Source organism: Podarcis cretensis (genome assembly GCF_951804945.1).
Source record: "Podarcis cretensis genome assembly, chromosome: 7".
NCBI classification, from domain to species: domain Eukaryota; kingdom Metazoa; phylum Chordata; class Lepidosauria; order Squamata; family Lacertidae; genus Podarcis; species Podarcis cretensis.
The window spans coordinates 85,357,025-85,381,264 of NC_137176.1; the positions used below are offsets into that span (position 1 = coordinate 85,357,025).

Sequence of the window (24,240 nt, forward strand, 5' to 3'; positions counted from 1 at the left end):
CATTTCTATCAAAACTCCCCTGCAGAGGTTGGGGTGACTACCACCAGACAGATTTCAACTCTACCCATTTCTGTGGGTCTTTATATTTTGAAGCCTGTCCCAAGAGGTAAGGATGTAGGATTTGACCAGACTGTGTGTATGTCAGGGACTGGGCAGAGGAGGAATGGTGGAGACCACCTCCCCATCCTGACCCTTCCAGGGAGGAAGAAAAGGAAGACAGTATAGATTTACAACAGGAGTTCAAGCGAGGTCGCAGCTCAGAGGCAGATGAGGGGGAAAGCTGTGAAATCATAGGAGAGCTGGAACAACACCCAACTGACATATTGTCATTAGAAAGCATTCCAGACCCTCCATCTCCCGGAACCTGGTGAGCCTTAAAAGTAGGAGAGCAAAGAGCTCAAAGACAGAGATCATGTAGCAGCACCTGTAGAAGTGACGAATGAGGAAGTGGGAGAGATGGGGTCAATGCCATTATCCAAGATGCTGGGTTTTACAGCTTTTCTCTGTAAAGATTGAAATAAAAAAGGATGGTAAGAAACTTTTTCTTGTCTTTATGCTTTCCTGGGCCACCAGCTGGGAGCTGCGGACAGCATCCTGACAGTGTAGCTTCATTATATATGGGGAGAGGGTTTGGGTGGAAGCTATTTAAACCTACCCTTCCAACTTTCTGAACACTTTGAATTCTGGAGCATTTATTGGTATTGCCCTCCCCCCCATCCCCAGTACGCAGAGGTGTGTGTCTGCCATGTATTGGGCATGGTTTCTATGTTCCCTCCCCCCTTTCATTTCTGCTTGGTATTTTGGATTTGCCATTTGTTAATTTGGGGTTTTCTACGATATTTAAGGTTTCTAGGATGGCATACCCTCCATCTTCTTGGGTCCCAAAATAGATTCCAGCTGTTAAGGAGGGTGCCACCCCATTTGGTGAGATGTTCAACTCTTTGAGAATGCATATCCAAGATAAGAAGAAAATGATGTAGAGGGGAGAATGCATAAAGGCCTTTCTTCACCTAGGTCTTTGGCTAATCTACGGACGTAATCAAGAACACTGGCAATAGCAGGACATGAACTCTCTACAGCTTCGGGCTTTGTTGAAATGTTCAAATAATCAGTGTTCAAGGACCAAAGCAATTCCTTCCTATAATATTTCAACTAACAAAAGATGTGGTGATGGCCACTGGGGTAGTGGCAAATCACTGTGGGAGACCTTGATAACCACCCTCCTAGGCATGTCCATAAATGTAGGCTTCTCCATTTCCCTTCCACTATACCATTGAGAGAGGGGGGTCTGGGGAATAGGAAGCTTATGGAAGAGGCCAGGTCTATCAGTGACTTCTAGCCTTAATGCATAAATGGAACAACTTCAGAGGCTGTAGAGCAGGGACATGTTGCAAGACACAAACAAAAACAGAGCTGGTCTTACACTTCTATGCCTTGATTGTAACCTTCGTGCAGATATCAGGCAGGCTGCTGCTGGAATAGCAATGCTGGTCTGATCCTCTTTTCTACTTCTTAAGTAAGTTGCAGTAGTTGATTATGTTCTGTCAACAGCACTCTCTTATTCTCTGACAGGTCAGCCATTTTCCCCGGCTCTAAAAAAGAAACCATGAAGAAAAAGCATGGGGCATCCAAAGCGTCAAGAACGCCCAAAACACCCAGAACACACAAAGCACACAAAACACCGAAAGCACCCAATGAACCCAGTGAACCCAGTGAGCCTAGTGAACCCAATGAACCCAATGAATCCAAAGAACCCAGTGAACTCAGTGCACCCATTGCACCCATTGCACCAACTAGTAGAGAGGTGAGCTTGAAGAATCTGTGGAATCCGCTGAGTTTATAAAAACTGAAAACCCATGTTGTTATGTAATTGTTTCCCAAGGTTCAGACAGGAATGTAAACCAATTGGACAATATAGCATACAGTACTTTGGGTGGCATTCAGACTTCCAGAGCAATCCAAACCCAAGCAGAGTAGCAGTAGGGCAAGATGAAGCTGCATAGTTCCTCCATCAATGCTGGCTGGATCAGAAGGCTGGGGGAAGGAAAAAGCCTGCTCTGCGTTACCCTACCCTCAGGGCTGGATTTAGATTCAGTGAGGCCTTAAGCTACTGAAGGTAATGGGGCCCCTTATATGTCCAGCTGTCCTTTGTCATCAACAAACTGCTGCTGTTTTTTGTGTTGAATATATGCTATGTGGTAATTTATGGACCCTAATAGGTATCTAAAGCCATTTGCACATAACAAAATATGTATTTTATCCAAGTAATTGTTGAACTGAAATACAATTAAGCAGAAATATCATTATAATATTTATATATAGTATTATAGTAGTAAGTGAGGGTAATAGGGAACTGTACTAGTAAATAATAATATAGGTCTACTAAATAACAAAGATGAATATTTTTCTAAATTAATTGTATAATGGGATCAAAATAAATAAATTATGTATTACATGAAATCAATCAGTAGGCATAAGACTCATACCCTTAGTCTATGCTGCCTGATCATCAGTCTACAAGCACTCTTTAATACAGTGGTACCTCAGGTTACATACGCTTCAGGTTACAAACGCTTCAGGTTACAGACTCCAGTAACCCAGAAATATAACCTCGGGTTTAGAACTTTGCTTCAGGATGAGAACAGAAATCGTGCTCAGGCGGCGTGGCAGCAGCAGGAGGCCCCATTAGCTAAAGTGGTGCTTCAGGTTAAGAACAGTTTCAGGTTAAGAATGGCCCTCCGGAATGAATTAAGAAGGTACCACTGTATTAGATAACCGAGGTACCACTGTATTAGATAACAGGTACAACAGCTTGACCTACATTCAACTGTGGGGCACTGCAGTCTGCAGCTGCATACTACCTGTTGCCATGCGACCAGTCCCTGCAGAATGTACGCACCCTATATATAGACATGAGCAAAGTGGTGATATTTTAGGGAGCAGGCTAGCAGGCAGGGCTCATTACTTACATCATAGGAGCCTACACAACAGAAAACACTGTTGCTGTATGTAGGTTTTGTTTTATTTGTTTTTTTTCTTATATTTTGGAAATGTACATCCAGTTGTTTTTCCCTTTACATTTTTTTTGGGGGGGGGCAAGAGAGTGGGGCCCTAAGCTATAGCTTGTTTAGCTTATACATAAATCTGGCACTGCCCACCCTGGAGATAACTTGGCATTTGGGCATAGATGAGGCCAGATGCCATCAAGCGACAACAGTAGGGCCAGCATGGGATTCAGTGGATGCTGAACCATCTCATCCCCCTTCTCACCTACACTCAGCAAGGATCCCACAATTTTGCTTCCACCTGGCCACAGTGAATGGAATGGGAAGCTGTGCAGCAGCAGGGCAAGGCTTGCAGAAAGCCATTCTGGGGTGTGGGGGTGGAGGGAGATGTGAGCTCCACCTGTTTCTCCACCACGGAGGACCTTGCAAGGTTGGGTTGTAGCCTTACTCATGCTTAGAGTAATCCGATGGGTAGACTGCAAGTATAACCAAACTTTGATTCAGTTTACTATATTTTAAAAGTTTGTGACCATCTACAGATATCAAGGATAGACAGCAGAGACCCACATCATATGCCTCAATAAAACATAATTTGTGCTATATCATTAACACCCCTAATTAGCCGCTCTTTCCTATAAAGGTCCGGTGGAGTACCGTATATACAAAATGTCTTTTTTTGACTGTTTTGTTTAATAAGGACCTTGTCAGGAGAATGCCCTTCCCACAGAGTCTCCCCTTTTAGGCAGCAAGTGAATATCTCTGTATTCTTCCAGGCACTTAAATTTAAAATCAAACAAGCATGTTTATTTGAACTACAGTCATTTCCCTATACAGTGGTATCTCAGGTTAAGAACTTAATTTGTTCCAGAGATCCGCTCTTAACCTGAGACATGCTTTGGCTAATGGGGCTTCCTGCTGCCGCTGCACCGCTGGCACACGATTTTCGTTCTTATCCTGAGGCAAAGTTCTTAACCTGGAGCAACCACTTCCTGGTTAGCAGAGTTTGTAACCTGAAGTGTCTGCAACACGAGGTTCCACTGTACTCATTTTAGGGTGCAGTTAAGTTGAATTTATGTTGTTGGTTTGCATTGACTTTTGGATGCCTTTACCTTGCATTTGTTCTGTTTACCACTGGTATTAGGTAAGCACTTTTTACCTTAAAGTAATGGTAAAGGTATCCCTGACCATTAAGTCCAGTCACAGACGACTCTGGGGTTGCAGCACTCATCGTGCTTTACTGGCTGAGGGAGCTGGCATTTGTCCACAGACAGTTTTTCTGGGTCATGTGGCCAGCATGACTAAGCTGCTTCTGGCGAAACCAGAGCAGTGCATGGAAACGCCATTTACCCTCCTGCCAGAGTGGTACATATTTATCTACTTGCACTTTGACGTGCCTTCGAACTGCTAGGTTGGCAGGAGCTGGGACCGAACATTGGGAGCTCAGCCCTAGGCTCTGTGGTTTAGACCACAGCGCCACCCATGTCCCTTACCATATATATATATATACCACTGGTATATTCCTTTGTTTTTAACTTGGTTGTATTATGGATTTTAATATGGTGGTAAGCTGTTCAAAGGCCCGAGTTAAAGGCTGGTATGCTGATAATAAGAACCTGCTGGATCAGGCCAGTGGCCTGCCTGGGCCAGCATCCCATTCTCACTGAACCATCCAGATTCCGATGAGAGGCCCCCAAGCAAGACCTGAGTGCAACACTTTCCCCTCCTATGTTTTCCAGAAACTGGTATTCTCTGACTCCAAAAGTGTAGAGCCATTGTGGCGTAATGGTTAGAGTGTTGGGGAGGCACCCTAGGAGAGGAGGGTTCAAATCCCCACTCAGCCTTGACCTGGGGCCAGCCACCATCTCTTAGGCCAACCTTCCACACAGGGTCGTCGTGAGGATTTAATGAAGAGGAGAACCATGCAGCACCACTTTGAGATCCTTGGGAGATAAAGGTGGCCTATAAATGTAGTAAACACAAATAAATAAATACAGTGGTGCCTCGCAAGACAAAATTATTCCGTTCCGCGAGTCTCTTCATCTAGCGGTTTTTTCGTCTTGCGAAGCAAGCCCATTGACCGATTAGCGGATTAGCGCTATTAGCGGCTTAGCGGCTTTTAGCGGCTTATCGGCTTAGCAGATCAGCTGATAAGCGGCTTAGCAGCTTAGAAAAAGGGGGGAAAGGGGAAAAACCCCCGCAGGAACTCGCAAGACATTTTCGTCTTGCGAAGCAAGCCCATAGGGAAATTCGTTTTGCGAAGCGCCTCCAAAACAGAAAACCCTTTCGTCTAGCGGGTTTTCCGTCTTGCGAGGCATTCGTCTTGCGGGGCACCACTGTTAAATAAAATAGTAGATAATAACCATCACGAATAGCAGGAGATGGTGTGGCAATGATGATCATGTTCAGCTGGAGTAGCCAAAGTATGCAAATGTTGCCATTACAAAATAATGTCTTAATGTTTCACTCTATCTTTCAGTCTACAAACGTTTTAGTGATAACTGTAGTTAATCAAGAGTTATTTAATATAAGTATTCTGCTCTGTACATTCTCATTATGTATCTTCTTCTTCTTCTTCTTCTTCTTCTTCTTCTTCTTCTTCTTCTTCCTCCTGCAGGATGTTTCAATGAGGCTTATTTGGATTTCAATGGCTGCCTGCTTAATTAGTGTACAATATGGATACAATATGTGGTTACTCTACACCCCTTTTGTGGTAAGATAGCCCTGTGTTTCACGTGGCTTCTTAAAGAAGGGGTTATTGTTGGCCTGGGAAACCTTTTCTCTGTTGAGCACAACACTCCTTCTGGGATACATTGACAGGGAACATAGGCTGGCACTGGTGTAGCCAGACCCCAAAGTAGGTAGGACACTGCTGCAAATCTCTCTCCCTCCACCCCCCCTCTCTCTCACACACACAGAGAGAGAGACTCATACAAACTTCCTCCTTATGTTTTCCAAAAAGAAAAGAGAGGGGATAGTCATAGTCAATTTCCCAATGCATCCTGTTTTAAAAGCCAGTATATGACAAGCTACTGCTCAGTAAATAAAAGTAGAATATAGAAGGCAAAAAGGAGAGTGCTCCTTGCTCTTTGAGTCTAGATATTTAAAAAAGGGACATATTTTCCTATTTTCACTTGTGAAAGTGTGGACAAAACTTTTGTGATATCTCCTAGCAGGGGTGTCAACTTGAATACAATATGGTGTGGCAGGTAAGTCCCACCCCACATAATTGATCACAAGATGCAGTGCATACACACGGTTTGAATGGCAATGCCTATTAACTTGGGGAGGGGGTTCTGACCCCCTTAAATAGTCTATGGGAGGAGGGAAAGTGACCTCAGCCCCGAGAAGTTGGTCCCATGCCTCCTAGTTCTAAATGTGACTGTGAGAGACATGCACACATTTTCTCTGGGCATCCCAGAATTGCCTATAGATCATTGGTCATCATTCAGTTGGTCCCAGGCTCTCGCATTCTGCTGCCACATGATCTCATGCCACATGAGCAGTCCTAATCTCAAGCATTTATTGTGCTTCTCCCTCAGCTCCTACATGACTTGTTCAACATAACAACCTTTGAAGAGATGGAAGATCCAGGTTCTCAGATGTATATTGTGGCTATCACCATTGCTTTATTTCCACTTGGAGCCATTTTTGGGACCATTCCTATTGGTTTTCTGGCCAATAGATTTGGCAGGTATCAAGATGTGACTGCTGAACGACAAGGAGAGGGAATGGCAGGGAGAGACACAGTGAGATCCATTTAGTTCCATGGAATCATACCTGAAAACTTTTTGTCAGCTGATAAAGCTTTGTTTGAAGGTAGTCAGAACATGCCTACCAATTGCAAGATAATCCCACCAATGCGGTTTTGATCAATTTGGTTCTTAAGACATCATCTAACATACACCAGCAGATTTTCTAATATACAGCTGAGAAAGAACCCAGAAGTTAGTGGTAGAACACATGTTTACATTCAGAAGATCCCATTTTCTCTCATCATCATCCCTCAATTAAGAGATTTTATCTAGCACAGCAGAAGGTTTCTAGCTCTGGTGGAAACATATGAGCAATGCCTTCTGATATTTATTAAGATAAAGAAAGTGTGTGAGTAATTTTACAGTGCTTGGGTGTAGAAGTTTCAGGGGCTTCCATGGGTCCTTGTTTCCTCCCATTACTATCAAACCCAGAACAAATTATCTATAAAGGGATTAGGAGATTCCTCTAATCCTATAGCTCCTCTCCCCCCTTTGCTGCTTTGATGGTATATATTGGCATCTTCCCACCTCACCGCCCCCTTTCACTTTCTTTTCAGGAGAGGAGCTATGAAGATAACAACCTTTTTGAGTCTGATCCCTCCTGTCCTATTGGCTGTTGGTGATACCGTAGATATCCATGAATTCACAATTGCTGTACGTTTCTACACTGGGATATGCACAGGTGAGTCAAGGTCCCAGGATTAGTAGTTTGGCATAGAATTCATGTTGTTAGTTTGAGCCGAGCAGAGACACTGAGCAATAGTTTGTTTCCACAACAGAGGGAGGGTGGGCAGCCAAAGAACCAAGTAAAGCAGTATCAGTGTGTCTCATTTCCACACACATCTCCCTAATTGACTTTGGAAACCAGTGTTGTGGCTCAGATAGGTCACCAAGGATGGAGTAACTGGTAGAGGTGGAATTGAAATTATATAGGACTGTGAGTTGGAAAATTGATTTTTGTAAAATACGAAAAGAGGAATCGCTGTGCAGAATTATTATTATTTAAATATAAGTATGTGATGTCCCAAGGCCTTGGGTTAATTGGTATACTAATTATTGTACCAACAAACACACCACCATGGAGGTTGTTTGACCGTAGTTTCCATCCATCGCAGCCAATAGCTATTCCATGGCAACTAGACAGAGAATTGTACATGAATTGTAGTCCACTACTATCAGTTTGGCTTGTCCTGCTACCTTAATAGTGGCCAACACTATTAGTTTGAATTAAATGATTTAATGCCATTTCTCAGAGATATACAGGCTCTGGGCAATTTCCAACAAAATAACATTCCCAAGTTGAGAGGCAGCTACTGAGAACACCAGTCCGTACGCCCTTGTGGGTGCCGGTTTGGTTCAGAGCTACAAGTGGATGGTGTTGCCATATCTATGGTGTGAGATGTGAAATGTTGGTGACATTTTGCAAAATTCTACAAAAGAACAGCTTGGCAACATGAGATATGACTTGCATGGCCTACTGGAGCCTCAGGGTTGTTCATACATTTTGCACTATCACATGTTCATTGTGATTTGTCTGTTTATTTATCAACTAAATAGGACTAATCTCCGTTGTTGTTCCTCTGTATCTTGGAGAGATCGCCCCTGGAAGCGTGAGGGGAGCTATGGTCATGATGCCCCAGCTATTTTATGCTTTGGGCGTCCTTGCGGGTCAGCTAATTGTTTTTGAAGAATTATTTAAGATGCGAGAAGGTAATTAAGAGAAATTAATCCTTTTGCTTATACGAGATCAGACGCATGGCCACAGTTTCTTCACATTGTCGTTACTCTATCTTCTTGCACAGGTTACGTGATTGTGATGGGCATTTCTGGGGTCATGCCAATTTTTCAGATCATACTACTACCCTTCTTTCCTGAAAGTCCGAGGTATCTGTTCATTCAGAGGAAGAATGCAGAGAGTGCAAGGGAAGGTACAATACCTTGAATTGTATAGAGATTTCTGGGTGTGAGCATCATGCATAGCCATGAGAACCTATCAGGCTGAAGAGTTGTATTTTTCCAAGTTGATGGAGTTGCAAACAGATTTTTTTTCAGGAAGCAACTGACATGGAAATGAATGCTAACTTTCTGCTAGATATCCAGAAGAGACCTTTAAGTTGTGGGAAGGGTCACATAAATTGTGGAAATTATCAGTTAAATAAATGCCTGGAAGTGGAATAAAGTACTGTCTGAATGCAGCCGAATGTGCAAAATGATTGCTGACTCCTCCCCACTACTGCCTACTGGGTTCCCCCACTCTCCAAGTTTTAGTTTCATTTGTATGTGACTTCCATTTTCTGAAAAAGGTCCTTTTCTTTTTTCTTTTTTTGCTTTGAATAGCTTCCTTAACTCCGTTCATTCACTACAGCGGTATCCCCTTGGCCCTGTTAGATATTATTACCAATCAGAGTTGTATATTCTAGCTGAACATTTATGCTAACCATTTTAAATAACTTCCAGACATTCTAAAGAGATTTGACCCTTTGGACTTCCCCTTTCCCGCTTCCTTCTTAACAATATCCTCATTCTTCTGAAACTCTTATTCTACTGAATTCAAATACTTTCTGCCTCTTTTCCCATGCAGAACTGAAGGTGCTGAGAGGCAAGGATGATGTGGAGAATGAAATAGACGAACTCCGTCAGGAGGACCTCTTTGAGAAAGCAGAAAAGAACATGACTGCTGTTAAACTGCTATCATCCCCAAACCTGAGATTTCAGGTCATCGCCACAGTTCTCTTGACGAGTGGTGCACAGCTTAATGGCATTGGTGCGGTAAGTAAGGCAATGCCCCCCCCCCAAAAAAAAATGTTTGGAGGTGGAGCCAGATAAATGAGGGCTCATAATGTTTAATGGCTGTGGCACCAATTATCACTGCTTGTCTTTAGACACAGCAGATTATTTCTACTCAGTGAACTACTCTGTGGGTTTTGTTGGGAGTTCAGTGCCCATCAGTCATAGTTAGGAGCTGCTGTCCAAGAGCACCTGGAGAACCACAAGTTCTCCATCCATGCACAAGTTATAGTCAGGCTCTAGGGGAAATATGGTATTGCCTGGGAGTAAAGGTTTGACTGCTACAGAGCACTAAGATCAGTTTGGTTTAAACTTGAATCATGCAGTGGAAAAGATTATCACTGGCCTTTCTGAAATTTTGAGTGTACTACATTATTTGTGTGCCAAGACTCCATGACCTTGCAGTTCCTTAAGGGTGATTAATCAGACAAGACAACAGCTTATGGTTTTATGGGATCAAATAGGCCACAACATTTACTGGTTACAGATGTGGTTTGACATAGGCACTGGGTGAAACCAAACTATATCATATTATATCATGCCAGCACAACTGCTGGGAGTGCATCTAAGGAGAAACCACCATTAGGGGAAGACCTATGACCTACATCAAACAGTGGTATCCCCCCCCCAAGTTTGGCATCCCCCCCCAAGAGTGGAGGAGTAGGAGTGGTATGGCCCTAGACCTCATCTGGGCTTCAGACAGAAATCACTCCACCTCGGCTTACCCAGAGTTCTCCTTAGCATTTACAGTTGGGGCTGAGACAAGCTTCAACCCTTACAAGTATCAACCATTCACTGTAAGCAGTAACTGAGCTCTAAGTAGACCAAGAGCTGTATATGCCAACTTTCTATGATTGGGATGTTGGAAAACTTGCCCCCTCGGGAGAGGCTGGCCCCTCTCCCAGGCTCCCGGGGTTTGTTTGCCGGTGATCTACCCTGACTGACATCCCCACAGTCCAGGGAGATCTTGATAGGTGACATCTCCCTGCGTAGAAGATGCACACCCCCTTCTTCCTTGCATACCAGCAGGAGAAAGAAGATAGTCAGAAAGTCTATTACATCTCGTTTATTTCTGACCAAAAAACATGTCCGTTTTTTCAGACTCCACCAAGCAACAGACTGAGACTTCCTTTACACAAGCAACAGGAAGGTCTCATATTACACTGAGAACAAATCCCTGTGAATCCTGTGAACTGCCGTGTACATCCTGTCCCACGGCCAGGCACATCATGTGATGTAAACATCGAGCTGCTTGTTTGCAGCTGCGTAATACTCATATTCCAACATGAGAATCATGCAAATTCAGTTCAGTCTGTTTGATTGAAGGAAACTCAACATGATGATGTCATGTAACATATTTCTCTTAATTAACATTCCTTGGTGAGGGTAGTTCAGGGGGAACATTCCAAGAACATCCCATTAAGCCCTTTTTGCAAAGGAAGAAAACTAAGAGTCTCTACTGCTAGCAGGTGCTGTTTAATTTCCCAACTATTACAATTTCTATTTTTGTAGGGGTTTTTTAAAATTATTTTTTCACTCCTCTAACATGTAAACAAACTGGCAGTAGACACAAATTCATCCCATGACTTGTGAATTGTCCTTCAAACTCTGAGAAAGATTATGGAAGTAGAGGTGGAAGGCAAGCTGATGTGTGCTCCATATAATGTGTGGAATAATAGAATAATAAGATCAAATAATTGTAGAGTTGGGGATGAACCCGAAGGCATCTAGTCCAGCCCCCTGCAATGCAGGAATCTCAACTAAAGCATCCATGGCTGATGGCCATCCAACCTCTGCTTAAAGGAAGGAAAGCCCACAAGCTCCCAAAGGGAGACCATTCCATTGTTGAACAGCTGGCGTAGTCACATAAGGTTTTGAGGTTGAACGGGCAAAGATCGCACAAACGTACTGTAGCTTTCTCTGGCTGGTGAGGAAGTGGGAACTGAGACAAGCCCTATTTGGAACCCTAATAGCATTGTGAAAGCCAATCAGGAGATCTATGAATGCGGCAGCCAGACTGGTGACTGGGAGTGGCCCCCGAGACCATATTACACCCGTCCTTAAAGACCTACATTGGCTCCCAGTACATTTCCAAGCACAATTCAAAGTGTTGGTGCTGTCTTTTAAAGCCCTAAACGGCCTTGGCCCAGTATACCTGAAGGAGCGTCTCCACCCCCATTGTTCAGCCTGAACACTGAGGTGCAGAGCCAAGCGACTTCTGGCGGTTCCCTCCCTGCAAGAAGTGAGGTTACAGAGAACCAGGCAGAAGGCCTTCTCAGTAGTGGTGCCCACCCTGTGGAATGCCCTCCCATCAGATGTCAAGGAAATAAACAACTATACAACTTTTAGAAGACATCTGGATGCAGTCCCCTTTAGGGAAGTTTTTAATGTTTGATATTTTATTCTGTTTTTAATCTGTTGGGAGCAGCCCAAAGTGACCGGGGAAACCCAGCCAGATGGGTGGGGTATAAATAATAAGTTGTAGTAGTTGTAGTAGTTGTTGTTGTTGTAGTAGTAGTATTTGTTGTTGTCTTCAGAAAGTTCTTCCTGATATTTAGTTGGAATCTTCTTTATTCTAACTTGAAGCCATTGGTTTGAGTCCTACCCCCCAGAGCAGGAGAAAAGAAGCTTGTTCCCCCTTCCATATGACAGCCGTTGAGATAATTGAAGATGGCTATCATATCTTCTCTCAGTCTCATCTTATCCTGCCTAAACATATCCAACTCCTTCAACCAGTCATCATAAGGCTTGCTTTACAGACCCTTGATCATCTTAGTCGCCCTCCTCTCCACACGTTCCAGCTTGTAATATCCTTATTAAATTGTGATTCCCAGACAAATTACTCCAGAGACTCAGATAGATTGGTAAAGAGAAAGCTTTTTATATGTGTTGTATATGCATTATAAGCAATGACAAACCTAGACAGCAGCTTAAAAAGCAGAGACATCACCTTGCCAACAAAGGTCCGTATAGTTAAAGCTATGGTTTTCCCAGTAGTGGTGTAAGGAAGTGAGAGCTGGACCATAAAGAAGGCTGGTCGCCGAAGAATGGATGCTTTTGAATTATGGTGCTGCAGGAGACTCTTGAGAGTCCCATGGACTGCAAGAAGATCAAACCTCTCCATTCTGAAGGAAATCAGTCCTGAGTGCTCACTGGAAGGACAGATCCTGAAGCTGAGGCTACAATACTTTGGCCAACTCAGGAGAAAAGAAGACTCCCTGGAAAAGACCCTGATATTGGGAAAGATGGAGGGCACAAGGAGAAGGGGACGACAGAGGACAAGATGGCTGGACAGTGTTCTCGAAGCTACCAGCATGAGTTTGACCAAACTGCGGGAGTCAGTGGAAGACAGGAGTGCATGGCGTGCTCTGGTCCATGAGGTCACAAAGAGTCAGACACGACTAAATGACTAAACAGCAACCAAGTCCAGCATCTTGTTCCCCAGATTGGCCAACCAGATGCCTAAGGAAACCCTAAACAGGATTCTTCGGTTCCTCAATATCTTGAGTCACCACCAGTTGCTCCTTCGTTTCATATTAGACTATTATTTAGATATAATCTGGATGTCTGACAGCTGACAGTTAAGTCCAGTCGCCAACGACTATAGGGTTGTGGTGCTCATCTCACTTTACTGGCCAAGGGAGCCAGCGTTTGTCCGCATACAGCTGTCAGGTCATGTGAGCAGCATGACTAAGCCACTTATGGTGAAACCAGAGCAGCGTTCAGAAACATTGTTTAACTGCCCACCGGAGCGGTACCTATTTATCTACTTGAACTTTGACATGCTTTCGAACTGCTAGGTTGGCAGGAGCTGGGACCGAACAACGGGAGCTCACACCGTTGCGGGGATTCGAGCCACCAACCTTCTGATTGGCAAGCCCTAGGCTCTGTGGTTTAGACCACAGCGCCACCCGCGTCCCTTACCATATATATACCACTGATATATTTCTTTGGTTTTAACTTGGTTGTATTATGGATTTTAATATGGTGGTAAGCCGTTCAAAGGCCCAAGTTAATGGTTGGTATGCTGATAATTTAATAATATGCTGGATCAGGCTGGTGGCCTACCAGAGAGCCATTGTGGTGTAGTGGTTAACAGCGATAGACTCGTAATCTGGGGAACTGGGTTGGTGTCTCCGCTCCTCCACATGCAGCTGCTGGGTGACCTTGGGCCAGTCACACTTCTTGAAGTCTCTCAGCCCCACTCACCTCACAGAGTGTTTGTTGTGGGGGAGGAAGGGAAAGGAAGGGAAAGGAGCAGGGAAAGGTTGACCAAGACTAGACTATTGATTATTTTTTTCTGATTTCAGGTGCACTATTATGTAGATATAATCTGGATGTCTGCAGGGGGGCAAGAAAAAATGCTCCGGTACCTTCGTATAGTATTAATTGCTTCTGGCTCAATCACAATCTTGATCACGGTAAGCCTTTTCCACTTCTTTGTCTCTTTCCTTTTGAATCTTAAAACTCACTGTTCTTCAAAGGAAATAAATTTAAGTTTCACAGTCTCCCCCCGTCCACAACAGCCCCATGAAAAATAAACATTTTTTTAGAATCATAGAATCATAGAATCATAGAGTTGGAAGAGACCACAAGGGCCATCGAGTCCAACCCCCTGCCAAGCAGGAAACAACATCAGAGCACTCCTGACATATGGTTGTCAAGCCTCTGCTTAAAGACCTCCAAAGAAGGAGACTCCACCACACTCCTTGGCAGCAAATTCCACTGTCAAACAGCTCTTACTGTCAGGAAGTTCTTCCTAATGTTTAGGTGGAATCTTCTTTCTTGTAGTTTGGAACCATTGCTCCGTGTCCGCTTCTCTGGAGCAGCAGAAAACAACCTTTCTCCCTCCTCTATGTGACATCCTTTTATATATTTGAACATGGCTATCATATCACCCCTTAACCTCCTCTTCTCCAGGCTAAACATGCCCAGCTCCCTTAGCCGTTCTTCATAAGGCATTGTTTCCAGGCCTTTGACCATTTTGGCTGCCCTCCTCTGGACACGTTCCAGTTTGTCAGTGTCCTTCTTGAACTGTGGTGCCTAGAACTGGACACAGTACTCCAGGTGAGGTCTGACCAGAGCAGAATACAGTGGCACTATTACTTCCCTTGATCTAGATGCTATACTCCTATTGATGCAGCCCAGAAGTGCATTGGCTTTTTTAGCTGCCGTGTCACACTGTTGGCTCATGTCAAGTTTGTGGTCAACCAAGACTCCTAGATCCTTTTCACATGTACTGCTCTCAAGCCAGCTGTCACCCATCTTGTATTTGTGCCTCTCATTTTTTTTGCCCAAGTGCAATACTTTACATTTCTCCCTATTAAAATTCATATTGTTTGTTTTGGCCCAGTTCTCTAATCTGTCAAGGTCGTTTTGAAGTGTGATCCTGTCCTCTGGGGTGTTAGCCACCCCTCCCAGTTTGGTGTCATCTGCAAATTTGATCAGGATGCCCTTGAGTCCATCATCCAAGTCGTTGATAAAGATGTTGAATAAGACCGGGCCCAAGACAGAACCCTGTGGCACCCCACTAGTCACTCTTCTCCAGGATGAAGAGGAACCATTGATGAGCACCCTTTGGGTTCGGTCAGTCAGCCAGTTACAAATCCACTGAGTGGTAGCATAGTCAAGTCCGCATTTTACCAGCTTCTTTACAAGAATATCATGGGGCACCTTGTCAAATGCCTTGCTGAAATCAAGGTAGGCTACATCCACTGCGTTCCCTTCATCTACCAGGCTTGTAATTCTGTCAAAAAACGAGATCAGGTTAGTCTGACATGACTTATTTTTCAGAAATCCATGCTGACTATTGGTGATCACAGTATTCCTTTCTAGGTGCTCACACACTGTTTGCTTAATGATCTGCTCCAGAATCTTCCCTAGTATTGATGTCAGACTGACTGGGCAGTAATTATTTGGGTCCTCTCTTTTCCCCTTTTTGAAAATAGGGACAACATTTGCCCTCCTCCAGTCTGCCGGGACTTCGCCTGTTCTCCAGGAATTCTCAAAGATGACTGTCAGTGGTTCTGAGATCACATCTGCCAGTTCTTTTAATACTCTTGGATGCAGTTCATCTGGCCCTGGAGACTTGAATACATCTAAACTAGCCAAGTATTCTTGTACTATCTCCTTAGTTATTCTGGGCTGTGTTTCCTCTGCTGAATCATTTGATCCAAATTCTTCAGGTCGGGCATTGTTTTCTTTATCGGAGAAGACTGAGGCAAAGAAGGCATTGAGGAGTTCAGCCCTTTCTGTGTCCCCTGTTTGCATTTCACCATCTTCTCCTCTGAGTGACCCCACGGTTTCTTTGTTCTTCCTTTTGCTACGAACATACCCATAAAAGCCTTTTTTGTTGTTTTTAACCTTTCTAGCAAGCCTGAGTTCATTCTGTGCTTTAGCTTTTCTGAATTTGTGTCTACACGTGCTGGCTATTTGTTTGAATTCCTCTTTGGTGGTTTCCCCCCTTTTCCATTTTTTGTACACATCTTTTTTTAATCTTAACTCAGTTAAAAGTTCTTTAGATAGCCACCCTGGCTTCTTTAGGCACCTTCCATGTTTCCGTCTCATTGGTATTGCCTGAAGTTGTGCTTTTACTACCTCCCTCTTAACAAACTCCCAGCCATCATGAACTCCCTTTCCTTTTAGTATTACTGTCCATGGGATCTCACCCAGCACTTCCCTAAGTTTTATGAAGTCGGCTTTCTTAAAGTCAAGAAATTGAGTCCTAGTATGCTTGGCTGCTCCTTTCCGCTGTATAGTAAACTTCAGAAGAGCATGATCACTCGCGCCTAATGATCCTTCCACTTCTACCCCACTTACCAGGTCATCAATATTGGTTAAGACCAGATCTAAAATGGCTGTTCCTCTTGTTGCTTCTCCCACTTTCTGGACAACGAAGTTGTCTGCAAGGCCAGTGAGGAATCTGTTTGACCTTATGCTCTTGGCTGAGTTTGACATCCAGCAAATATCTGGGTAATTGAAGTCTCCCATTACTACTATCTCCCTTCCTTTTGCATGCTTGGCCATCTGTTCCAGGAAGGCATCATCTATGTCCTCCGTTTGGCTTGGGGATCTATAGTAAACTCCCACAATGAGGTCACTGTTATTCTTCTCTCCCTTAATTTTGACCCAAATGCTCTCACTTTGGCTTTGAGGTTCTAAATCTTGGATCTCTTCACAGGTATACACATCCCTGACATATAACACCACTCCTCCCCCTTTCTTGTCTGGTCTGTTACTCTGAAATAGATTGTATCCCTCCATTATTACATTCCAGTCATGGGACTTATCCCACCAGGTTTCAGTGATGCCTATAATGTCATATTTAGTTTGCTGTACCAAGAGCTCAAGCTCATCTTGTTTATTTCCCATGCTTTGCGCATTAGTGTACAGACATTGAAGTCCATTAATCATTCTCCCGTGTCTCTTATTTAAGGATTTTTTCCTCCCACCACTAGGTCTGCGTGCTGTTTGCTCCATTTGGTCTATGACATTTGGATGATCATCTTCATCAATTGATAGACTCCTACCTTCAGGAGCACTGTCTCCCTCCCCCACATTAGTCAGTTTAAAGCCCTCCTGATGAGGTTTCTGAGATTTTTGGCAAAAACATTCCTCCCAACCGTTGTGAGGTGCAGCCCATCGCTTGCCAGAAGTCCATCTTCAAGAAACTGCAGTCCGTGATCTAAGAATCCAAACCGTTCCTGTTTACACCATTTGCGAAGCCAGCTGTTCACTTCCACTATTTTTCCCTCTCTCCCTGGGCCACGTCGTTCAACTGGGAGGACAGATGAGATGACAATTTGTGCATTTAATTGCTTCAATTTCCTGCCCAGAGCCTCATAGTCTCTTTTGATCTTCTGGAGGCTATTGCTTGCAGTGTCATTGGTTCCCACATGAACCAAGAGGAAGGGGTATTTGTCAGTGGGTTTTATGATTCCTTGCAGTCGTTCAGTTACATCTTGGATCTTAGCCCCGGGGAGACAGCACACTTCCCGAGACATCTTGTCAGGCCCACAGATCACTGCTTCTGTTCCCCTCAGTAGGGAATCCCCTATCACCACTACACGCCTCCTCTTAGGTTTGGTCGGGGTTCTTCCGTGAGCTGTCCATTCCAAGGTCACCTGCACATTCCCTGAGGACTTACTTTGCTGCTCGTCTTCATATACCTGATCGACTGTAATGAGGGAGAGATCCTCAAATGGAGTCTGCTCTTCGTCTTCCATGCTAGGGGAGAGGACCTCAAAGCAATTGTGTATTTCTAAACAATCAGAGCGAACCCTGGGCCTCCTACTTCTTTGAGTCACGTTTCTCCATATATCTGGCTCCTGTGTTGGTGAACTAGCCTCCTTCTCAGGGGAGTCCCCTGTCTCCTCCTTGGTGGAGACGGTGTGCTCTGTTGCTTCCAAGAAGAGCTCCAGCTCTCTAATTCTTTGGAGCGTAGCTACACGTTCCTCCAGTTGCTGGACTTTGTCTTTTAAGAGGGCATTCAACATGCAATTGCTGCAGGTAAAGCTGCCTGCAACCTTTGGCAAGATGGCAAACATTGCGCAGGAACCGCAGGCGACTGCAGCTGTTCCCTCACTCTCCATCTTGAGAACGTGTCGTTGGGGGTGGCTACAGCGGTCCTCCATCATAAGCGTGCAGACAGGACAAATAACTCCCCCCAAAAAAACCCTAGGTCTCCCCCAACAAACGTTTGAGACTAGCTCCCCTAAATCTAAAAGATGGATCAAACACACACACACACACAAGAAAACCCTTTTTGCTCCTTCTTCAGCTGCTGCCCTGCAAGCTCATTAATTATTTATAGTATTATGAGTGTTCTCTGAGCATTCTTTGTCAGAGAACCATAGTTATTTACACACAGTACCTGTATTCTAGTATGCATTGGAAGTCATCCAAAGGGGTGAAAAATCAGCTTGAACATTTTTTGGTTGCTTGTTTGTCTGTGTTTGCATCAAAAATAATTTTGCTTATTTGTTTCTTTCATTTTGGAGGATACATTCCAATTCACTAAGTGAAACACTTGTTTTCATTCCGTTAGTGAATTTATGTGGACGGGTAATAAGATAAAAAGTATCCAGACAATTGAATTTCAAATCTAGACTAACTGTAAGGAGAAGCCACTACTGCAGAAGAACCAAAGTTCTCAAAATTCCATTAAGAAAGTCCAATTAAATTTAAGTTGTCTGTGGTAAAGATATACCCTATAAGCTGCAATTCTATACAACAGGGGAAACCAGTCTGTTGTTCTTCAGATACTGCAACTTTTTGAACAACTGAACCTTATTACTTAATTTATTTATTTATTACTGACTTACTGAACTTTCTCTGCACCTTTTCCTCATGCTGCTGGCTGGAGCTGATGGGAGTCCTTAAGATTTAGAGAGTACCATGTTGGCTAAATGTGCAAACTCAAAGGCACACCATGCTTCAATAGCTGTTGTTTATATGTGGATTCCTCCATAGTGAAGGGTATCTTCATTCAGATATGACCGAGAACTATCATTCCTTTAGGGACACATATTTTTAGCAGAATGCTGGTCTCATCAGTCAACCTCACACATGGCAGGAACACAGTTTGAAATCATTTACTACTACTACAAACTACAAACGATAAACAACATTATACAGCATTACTTCAACACGAAAACACAACTTTCCTGTCTTAGCTGCCTACAGAAAACTTTTTTTTTTTATTATTTCAGAAAGTCTGCTTTAACTGAAAATTTTGCTGATTTTATCTGTGTTCTGTTGTTCATTATTTTATATTTTAAATGTACACCATTTAGATATTTTAATTTTGATTAAGAATAATAATGTAAATTAAATTAAATACTACAGTGATTTCACTTGTGCTCATAAAAAACGTTCTCCAAGGCAGGATTGTCCTGAGAAGTGTAGGAATAAAATACAACTGGTCCTTTTATGTACTTGGAGTTTTCCTCTGTTCTTTTTGTCTACTATAGTTTTGCCCCTCGCTCCTGGTTTTGTGGTCAGTTTCTACCAGAGTCCAACCCACACCACATAACACCACTGGCTTTTAAAATTTCATTAGCATTTTTATCCCACCCTTCTTCCAAGGAGCATGGGGCATTCTCATTTTATACTCCAAAGAATTGTGTCTAACACTACTTACTACACACCTCATCTGCTCTCATAATAGGAACATTGAAAGATTCTTGTTGGAGACTCTAGATGAGAAAAAGGCCCATCTAATCCAGAATCCTGTTCTCAGAGGGTGTGAAGTTATGTTGAAAAATATCCCCCAAATGTATAATTAGGTTACACAGTGGTACCTCCAGTTACAGACGTGTCAGGTTACAGACTCCGCTACAACAGAAATAGTACCTTGGGTTAAGAACTTTGCTTCAGGATGAGAACAGAAATTGCGCGGCGGCAGCGGGAGGCCCCATTAGCTAAAGCGGTACCTCAGGTTAAGAACGGACCTCCAGAATGAATTAACTTCTTAACCAGAGGTACCACTGTACAGCATTAGCTTGCTTACACTGACACTATCAATGAACTCTTAAAAGGTTAGTTAGTCAGGACTTGTCTTTTAAGAAGCCACACTGATATATTCATCCATATGCTTCCTAATATTAGCTTTAATAATGTTTTGTACCAGTTTTACAGGAACCAATATAAGCTAACTTATGTTGCATTGTACTTTCCTATATCTCCTTTCCTCCTCTAGATGTGTATTGCTGATTCTAAGGGACATAGGTATCTGCTTCTGATTGGCTTTGCAATGTGCAGCATCATCTGTGTTCTGTTAACCATGGCCCTGGAAATAGAGGTTTGTAATTGAGAGTTGAGAATCACCAAATGGGCTGTCATTTAGCCCCATTCTTGCTCCCCCTATACTCCGTGCTATGTAATAGCAACAAAGTTAATGTGGAAGTTGGCTGTATATGCTGATGGGTACATCTGTAGAAGGAGACTTGAGAGAAAAGTTCCTTTGGTTTATACAATTCATTTGGATTTTGTGCAAAGGCTTGAAGGGAATGGCTGAGAATGGACATAGTCTCCCATCTGTGAAAGTCCTATGGATGTTGCAAGAGAACTCAGAGAGACGGAGATCTTGGTGTTCTGTCTCACCTGCTGTTTTCAATTGGCCAGCAATTCTAGCCAGAGTGGTTGCCGTCCCATTGATGTTAGAGTCCAACTCCCATCAGGCCCAACTAACATGGAAAGTGGTGAGGGATGATGTGAACTGTAGTCTAGCAACATTGACTACCCCGGCACTAGATAAGGGGCACCTGTTAATATCACATGTACATAACTGAAATGCAATCTACTTTCTCTAACAGGACACCGTCGCCGAGATGGCGTATGTCAGCCTATTTTTAGTCCAAGTATTTGTCATAGCACACTCCATTGGGCCAGGTAATTGCTCACATTGTGTACTCATCTCCTTAAGTGATATGCAAGATATTAATTGGATAGAGGAATATTTGAGTTCTATGGTGAAACGTTGATCCATGTCATGAACCCTTTCTTTCCACCAAGGTCCAATTCCAAATGTAATTGTGGTGGCAATGTTCCTTCAGTCGTCACGGGCCTCAGCCTTTGTGATTGCGGGATTTGTGCAGTGGTTCTCACACTTTCTTATGATGATGGTGTTCCTTCAGATTGTGGTGAGTGATATTGATAGTCAGCTTGATGCAGGGAGCAAGGTTTGTGTCAGTGAGCTACATCCATCTCTGTTCCTCACCATTATCCACCCACCCAGCCCTCGGGTAAAACCCAAGATATGAAGCCATAACCTCAGATGGATGGATTTGTCAGCATTCTTGTCTTGTGCTTTGTTCAATGTGAATGTTAAGGCATCTTGAAGATGTGCATATTTTCTAATAAGGTTCAAACAATCTGAACAATATTCAAATGCCCAGTTGGCCATGAAAACCACTGCTTAGCCTTGAGCAAATTGCTCTTGCTTTCAGGAAAGGAGCCATAGTTTTGTATGCAGAAAGTCCCAGACCTGATCTCTGGTATCTCCTGGAAAAGACCTCTGTCTAAGGACCTGCTGCCAGGCAGTGTACTGGACCAGTTGGACAAATTGTCTGACTCCGTACAAAGCAGTTTCATGTGTTCATCTTTGTCTGCTGCCAGGTGGTCTGGGCCTTAACCAGGAACTGCTTTAGCCAAAGGGTCAGAGCTACTGTAGACTATGTGCTCAAGCCGACTACAGATATGGAAGGGAATAAGGAGTATGTAACTTCAGCTTCTGTCAGTGGCATAGCGTGGGTTGCTGGTGCCCAGGACAGGGCAAGTGTTGCAACTCCCTGAACTGGGCATTGGTCAGTCTCTTTGCTGGCCAGTATCTAATCAAAGGATCTAATCAATCTCTCCTTGCAAAGTAGTCCCAACTTGGGAGTGGAGATAAGGCAGAGAAATGCTAAGCCAAGAGCACCGCTGTGTTGCCTTGCCCTCCTGCCCTTGGAAAAAGGTGTTCTGGGCAACAAACGTGGCTCCATAATTGCTTTTTTCCCTTCCTCTTCCTCCCTCCCTCCTTGGTGGGCTCACTAAAACTGCCCTTCCCCTCTCCTTCTCAGTTAGACCAGGGGTGGGGCATGTGGGGGTATCCCTTCACCAGCTGTGAGGAGAAGAAGACACTGTTGTCGCCGCGCCCCATAATCCCAGCCTGGGTGTGGCTTGCCTCCCCGCAGCTCCAGCCTCGAGGTGGGAGCCTTTTGTGGCAGCACCTGGTTGCTCTCCTTCAGAAATTTGTGCCCAGGACCATGCCCCCCCTGCCCCCCACACTATGCCACTGGCTGCTGGGATTGGTAGAATGTGTGAAGCCTCTGAGTTTACTGCTCTACATAAGAAATCTTCCAGACTACTGCATACATCTCAATCCTCTGCTTCCAGTGGCTGAGTGGGTTGCAGGATACACACTTCTTATATCATCAGACCTTGTGCTTGTGTACCCTAAGCTCAAAAGAACAGCAGCTGTTGGAGGAAGTAGCAATATACAGTCATCACTTGGTTTCCCCACTCTCCATCAGTAGTGAGGCAAGGAAGCAGACCACTGCTGCTATGATCCATCTTACCTGTAGAAGGGCTCTTTTTGTAGAGCATGAAGAAGTAGCCAGCAGTTCACCACTGAAAACTCCTCTGGTCAAAGCTAAAGGGTTTGGGGATGGCTGTTTGTTGAATGTAGTGGAGAAGACCATCCTTGAGTAGGTGCTCAATCTCAGGTATAGGTGAGATGATCACATTTAACAGTGGCTCTGATAGCTCCTCCAAGCAAGACTGGAGCAGCATTTTGGACGGTGGCATGGGCAGGGGCTCGTGGTTCTCACTGCAATATCCTCCAGTTTATCCTATGCCAGAAACCCAGATTGAGCATAGAGAATCAGAAGCAGCCTCAATGAAGTGTCAGCAGAGCATCGTGTAGAACACATGGTTCCCAACCTTTTTTTGGCCATGCCCCTCCTAAGCATCTCTAAAATCCTGATGCTCCCCCGCTTGACATATTACTTTTATTATTCTAAAAGTGAACTCATATTCACATGTTAAAATAGTTAATATCAATTCACTGTTAATAATTCATTCTAAAATCCCCCCCCCCCGCAATTCAAATTGCCTCCCTGTCGGGTGTGTGCCCCACGATGGGAACTATGAGTCTAGAAGCACTTTGAGCTCCTGGGTGGGGGGAGGGTCCCAGAATGATATGTGTGTGAAATATGGATGAATACAATTCTCTATTTTGCTCAAGTCTGTCCTTTTCATCTCCAGGTAACAATCGGGACTTACAGCTTTCTTATGTTCTTCCCTTTCTGTGGAGGCCTGTTTTTTTTCCTCTTCAAGAATTTCCCAGAAACCAAGAATAGGACCTTTGTGGATATTAGAAGAATCATAGCAATCCAGAAGCTCAAGAAGTCCAACCTTATGAAACTGACAGAAAAGTAGAAACTTGGGAAGCAACCCATGCAGTTTATTTATTAAATTGTGTTTAATAATGATTCAAGAGAGCACTTCTTGTTATCCTTTACTTGTCTTAGCCCAGTTGACATACTTATAATAGCAGTTTCCCTCCTGGTTTGAAGGCACAGCCTTTATTTTAATGTTTATCTCCTCCCTCCCTCCATATCCAGGCTATTCTGTGAACGTAGGTAGATTTCAACAAAGCAGAAGATCTAAACCTCACTAGCTACCACCCTTCCAGGTCTTAGTAGCTGTTTGTGAACATTGTGTGAACAATATTATGGCTGGTCAGAAGCAGATACAGCTCTGGGACAGATTGCAGCTCAATGGCTGCAATTGCAGCTTGGGAATTTGAAATAGGCTTTTCAAGTCTGATTGGAAACCTGTGAGGAGAGAGAGGGAGATGCTTAACTCATACTGAAGAAGCCTTAAATCAGAGATGAGGAAACAAGTGACCTTCTAGATGTTATTAGACTGAAGGTCCTTCATCCCGAGACAGCAAGGTCAATGGTCGTGTATGATGGGAGTTGGGGTCCAACAAGGCTCCCCAGTCTTGGCTTAACTCAGGCTGGACATATTCAGACTGCTTCTAAAGTGAAGCCGCTCTCTTCGTAAGCATTCTGAAGCAAATCAGCCTGATTTCAAAGCTTTCATCCTGCTTCAGAGCTCTGAAGAGCAGTTAGAAGCAATTGTTGTTTCACCTTTGGCAGCAAAATATTTTGAGACCTTCCTGCCTGCTGTCATTGCTGAAAAGCCTTCCC

General features: G+C 43.8%; 1 protein-coding gene across 4 annotated transcripts in view; it reads left to right on the top strand.

Annotated features, from left to right (window-relative positions):
• Nucleotides 1-23,517, top strand: part of LOC307220390 (solute carrier family 2, facilitated glucose transporter member 5-like) — a 28,241-nt gene extending 4,724 nt beyond the window's left edge. Inside the window, exons 1-13 of one of the 4 annotated variants that reach the window (XM_079984345.1) lie at nt 439-530; nt 1,573-1,804; nt 5,620-5,715; nt 6,545-6,696; nt 7,315-7,439; nt 8,315-8,467; nt 8,560-8,685; nt 9,339-9,526; nt 13,855-13,965; nt 20,244-20,345; nt 20,860-20,935; nt 21,059-21,186; nt 23,291-23,517. In XM_079984345.1, coding sequence (XP_079840471.1) covers nt 1,607-1,804; nt 5,620-5,715; nt 6,545-6,696; nt 7,315-7,439; nt 8,315-8,467; nt 8,560-8,685; nt 9,339-9,526; nt 13,855-13,965; nt 20,244-20,345; nt 20,860-20,935; nt 21,059-21,186; nt 23,291-23,464 — 1,629 coding nt within the window. In that variant the 5' untranslated portion in view covers nt 439-530; nt 1,573-1,606 and the 3' untranslated portion in view covers nt 23,465-23,517. Of the gene's footprint in view, nt 1-438; nt 531-1,572; nt 1,805-5,619; nt 5,716-6,544; nt 6,697-7,314; nt 7,440-8,314; nt 8,468-8,559; nt 8,686-9,338; nt 9,527-13,854; nt 13,966-20,243; nt 20,346-20,859; nt 20,936-21,058; nt 21,187-23,290 lie in introns of those variants that run through there. The other 3 variants (XM_079984342.1, XM_079984343.1, XM_079984344.1) reach the window with 3 other exon arrangements.
• Nucleotides 23,518-24,240: the final 723 nt, after the last annotated feature.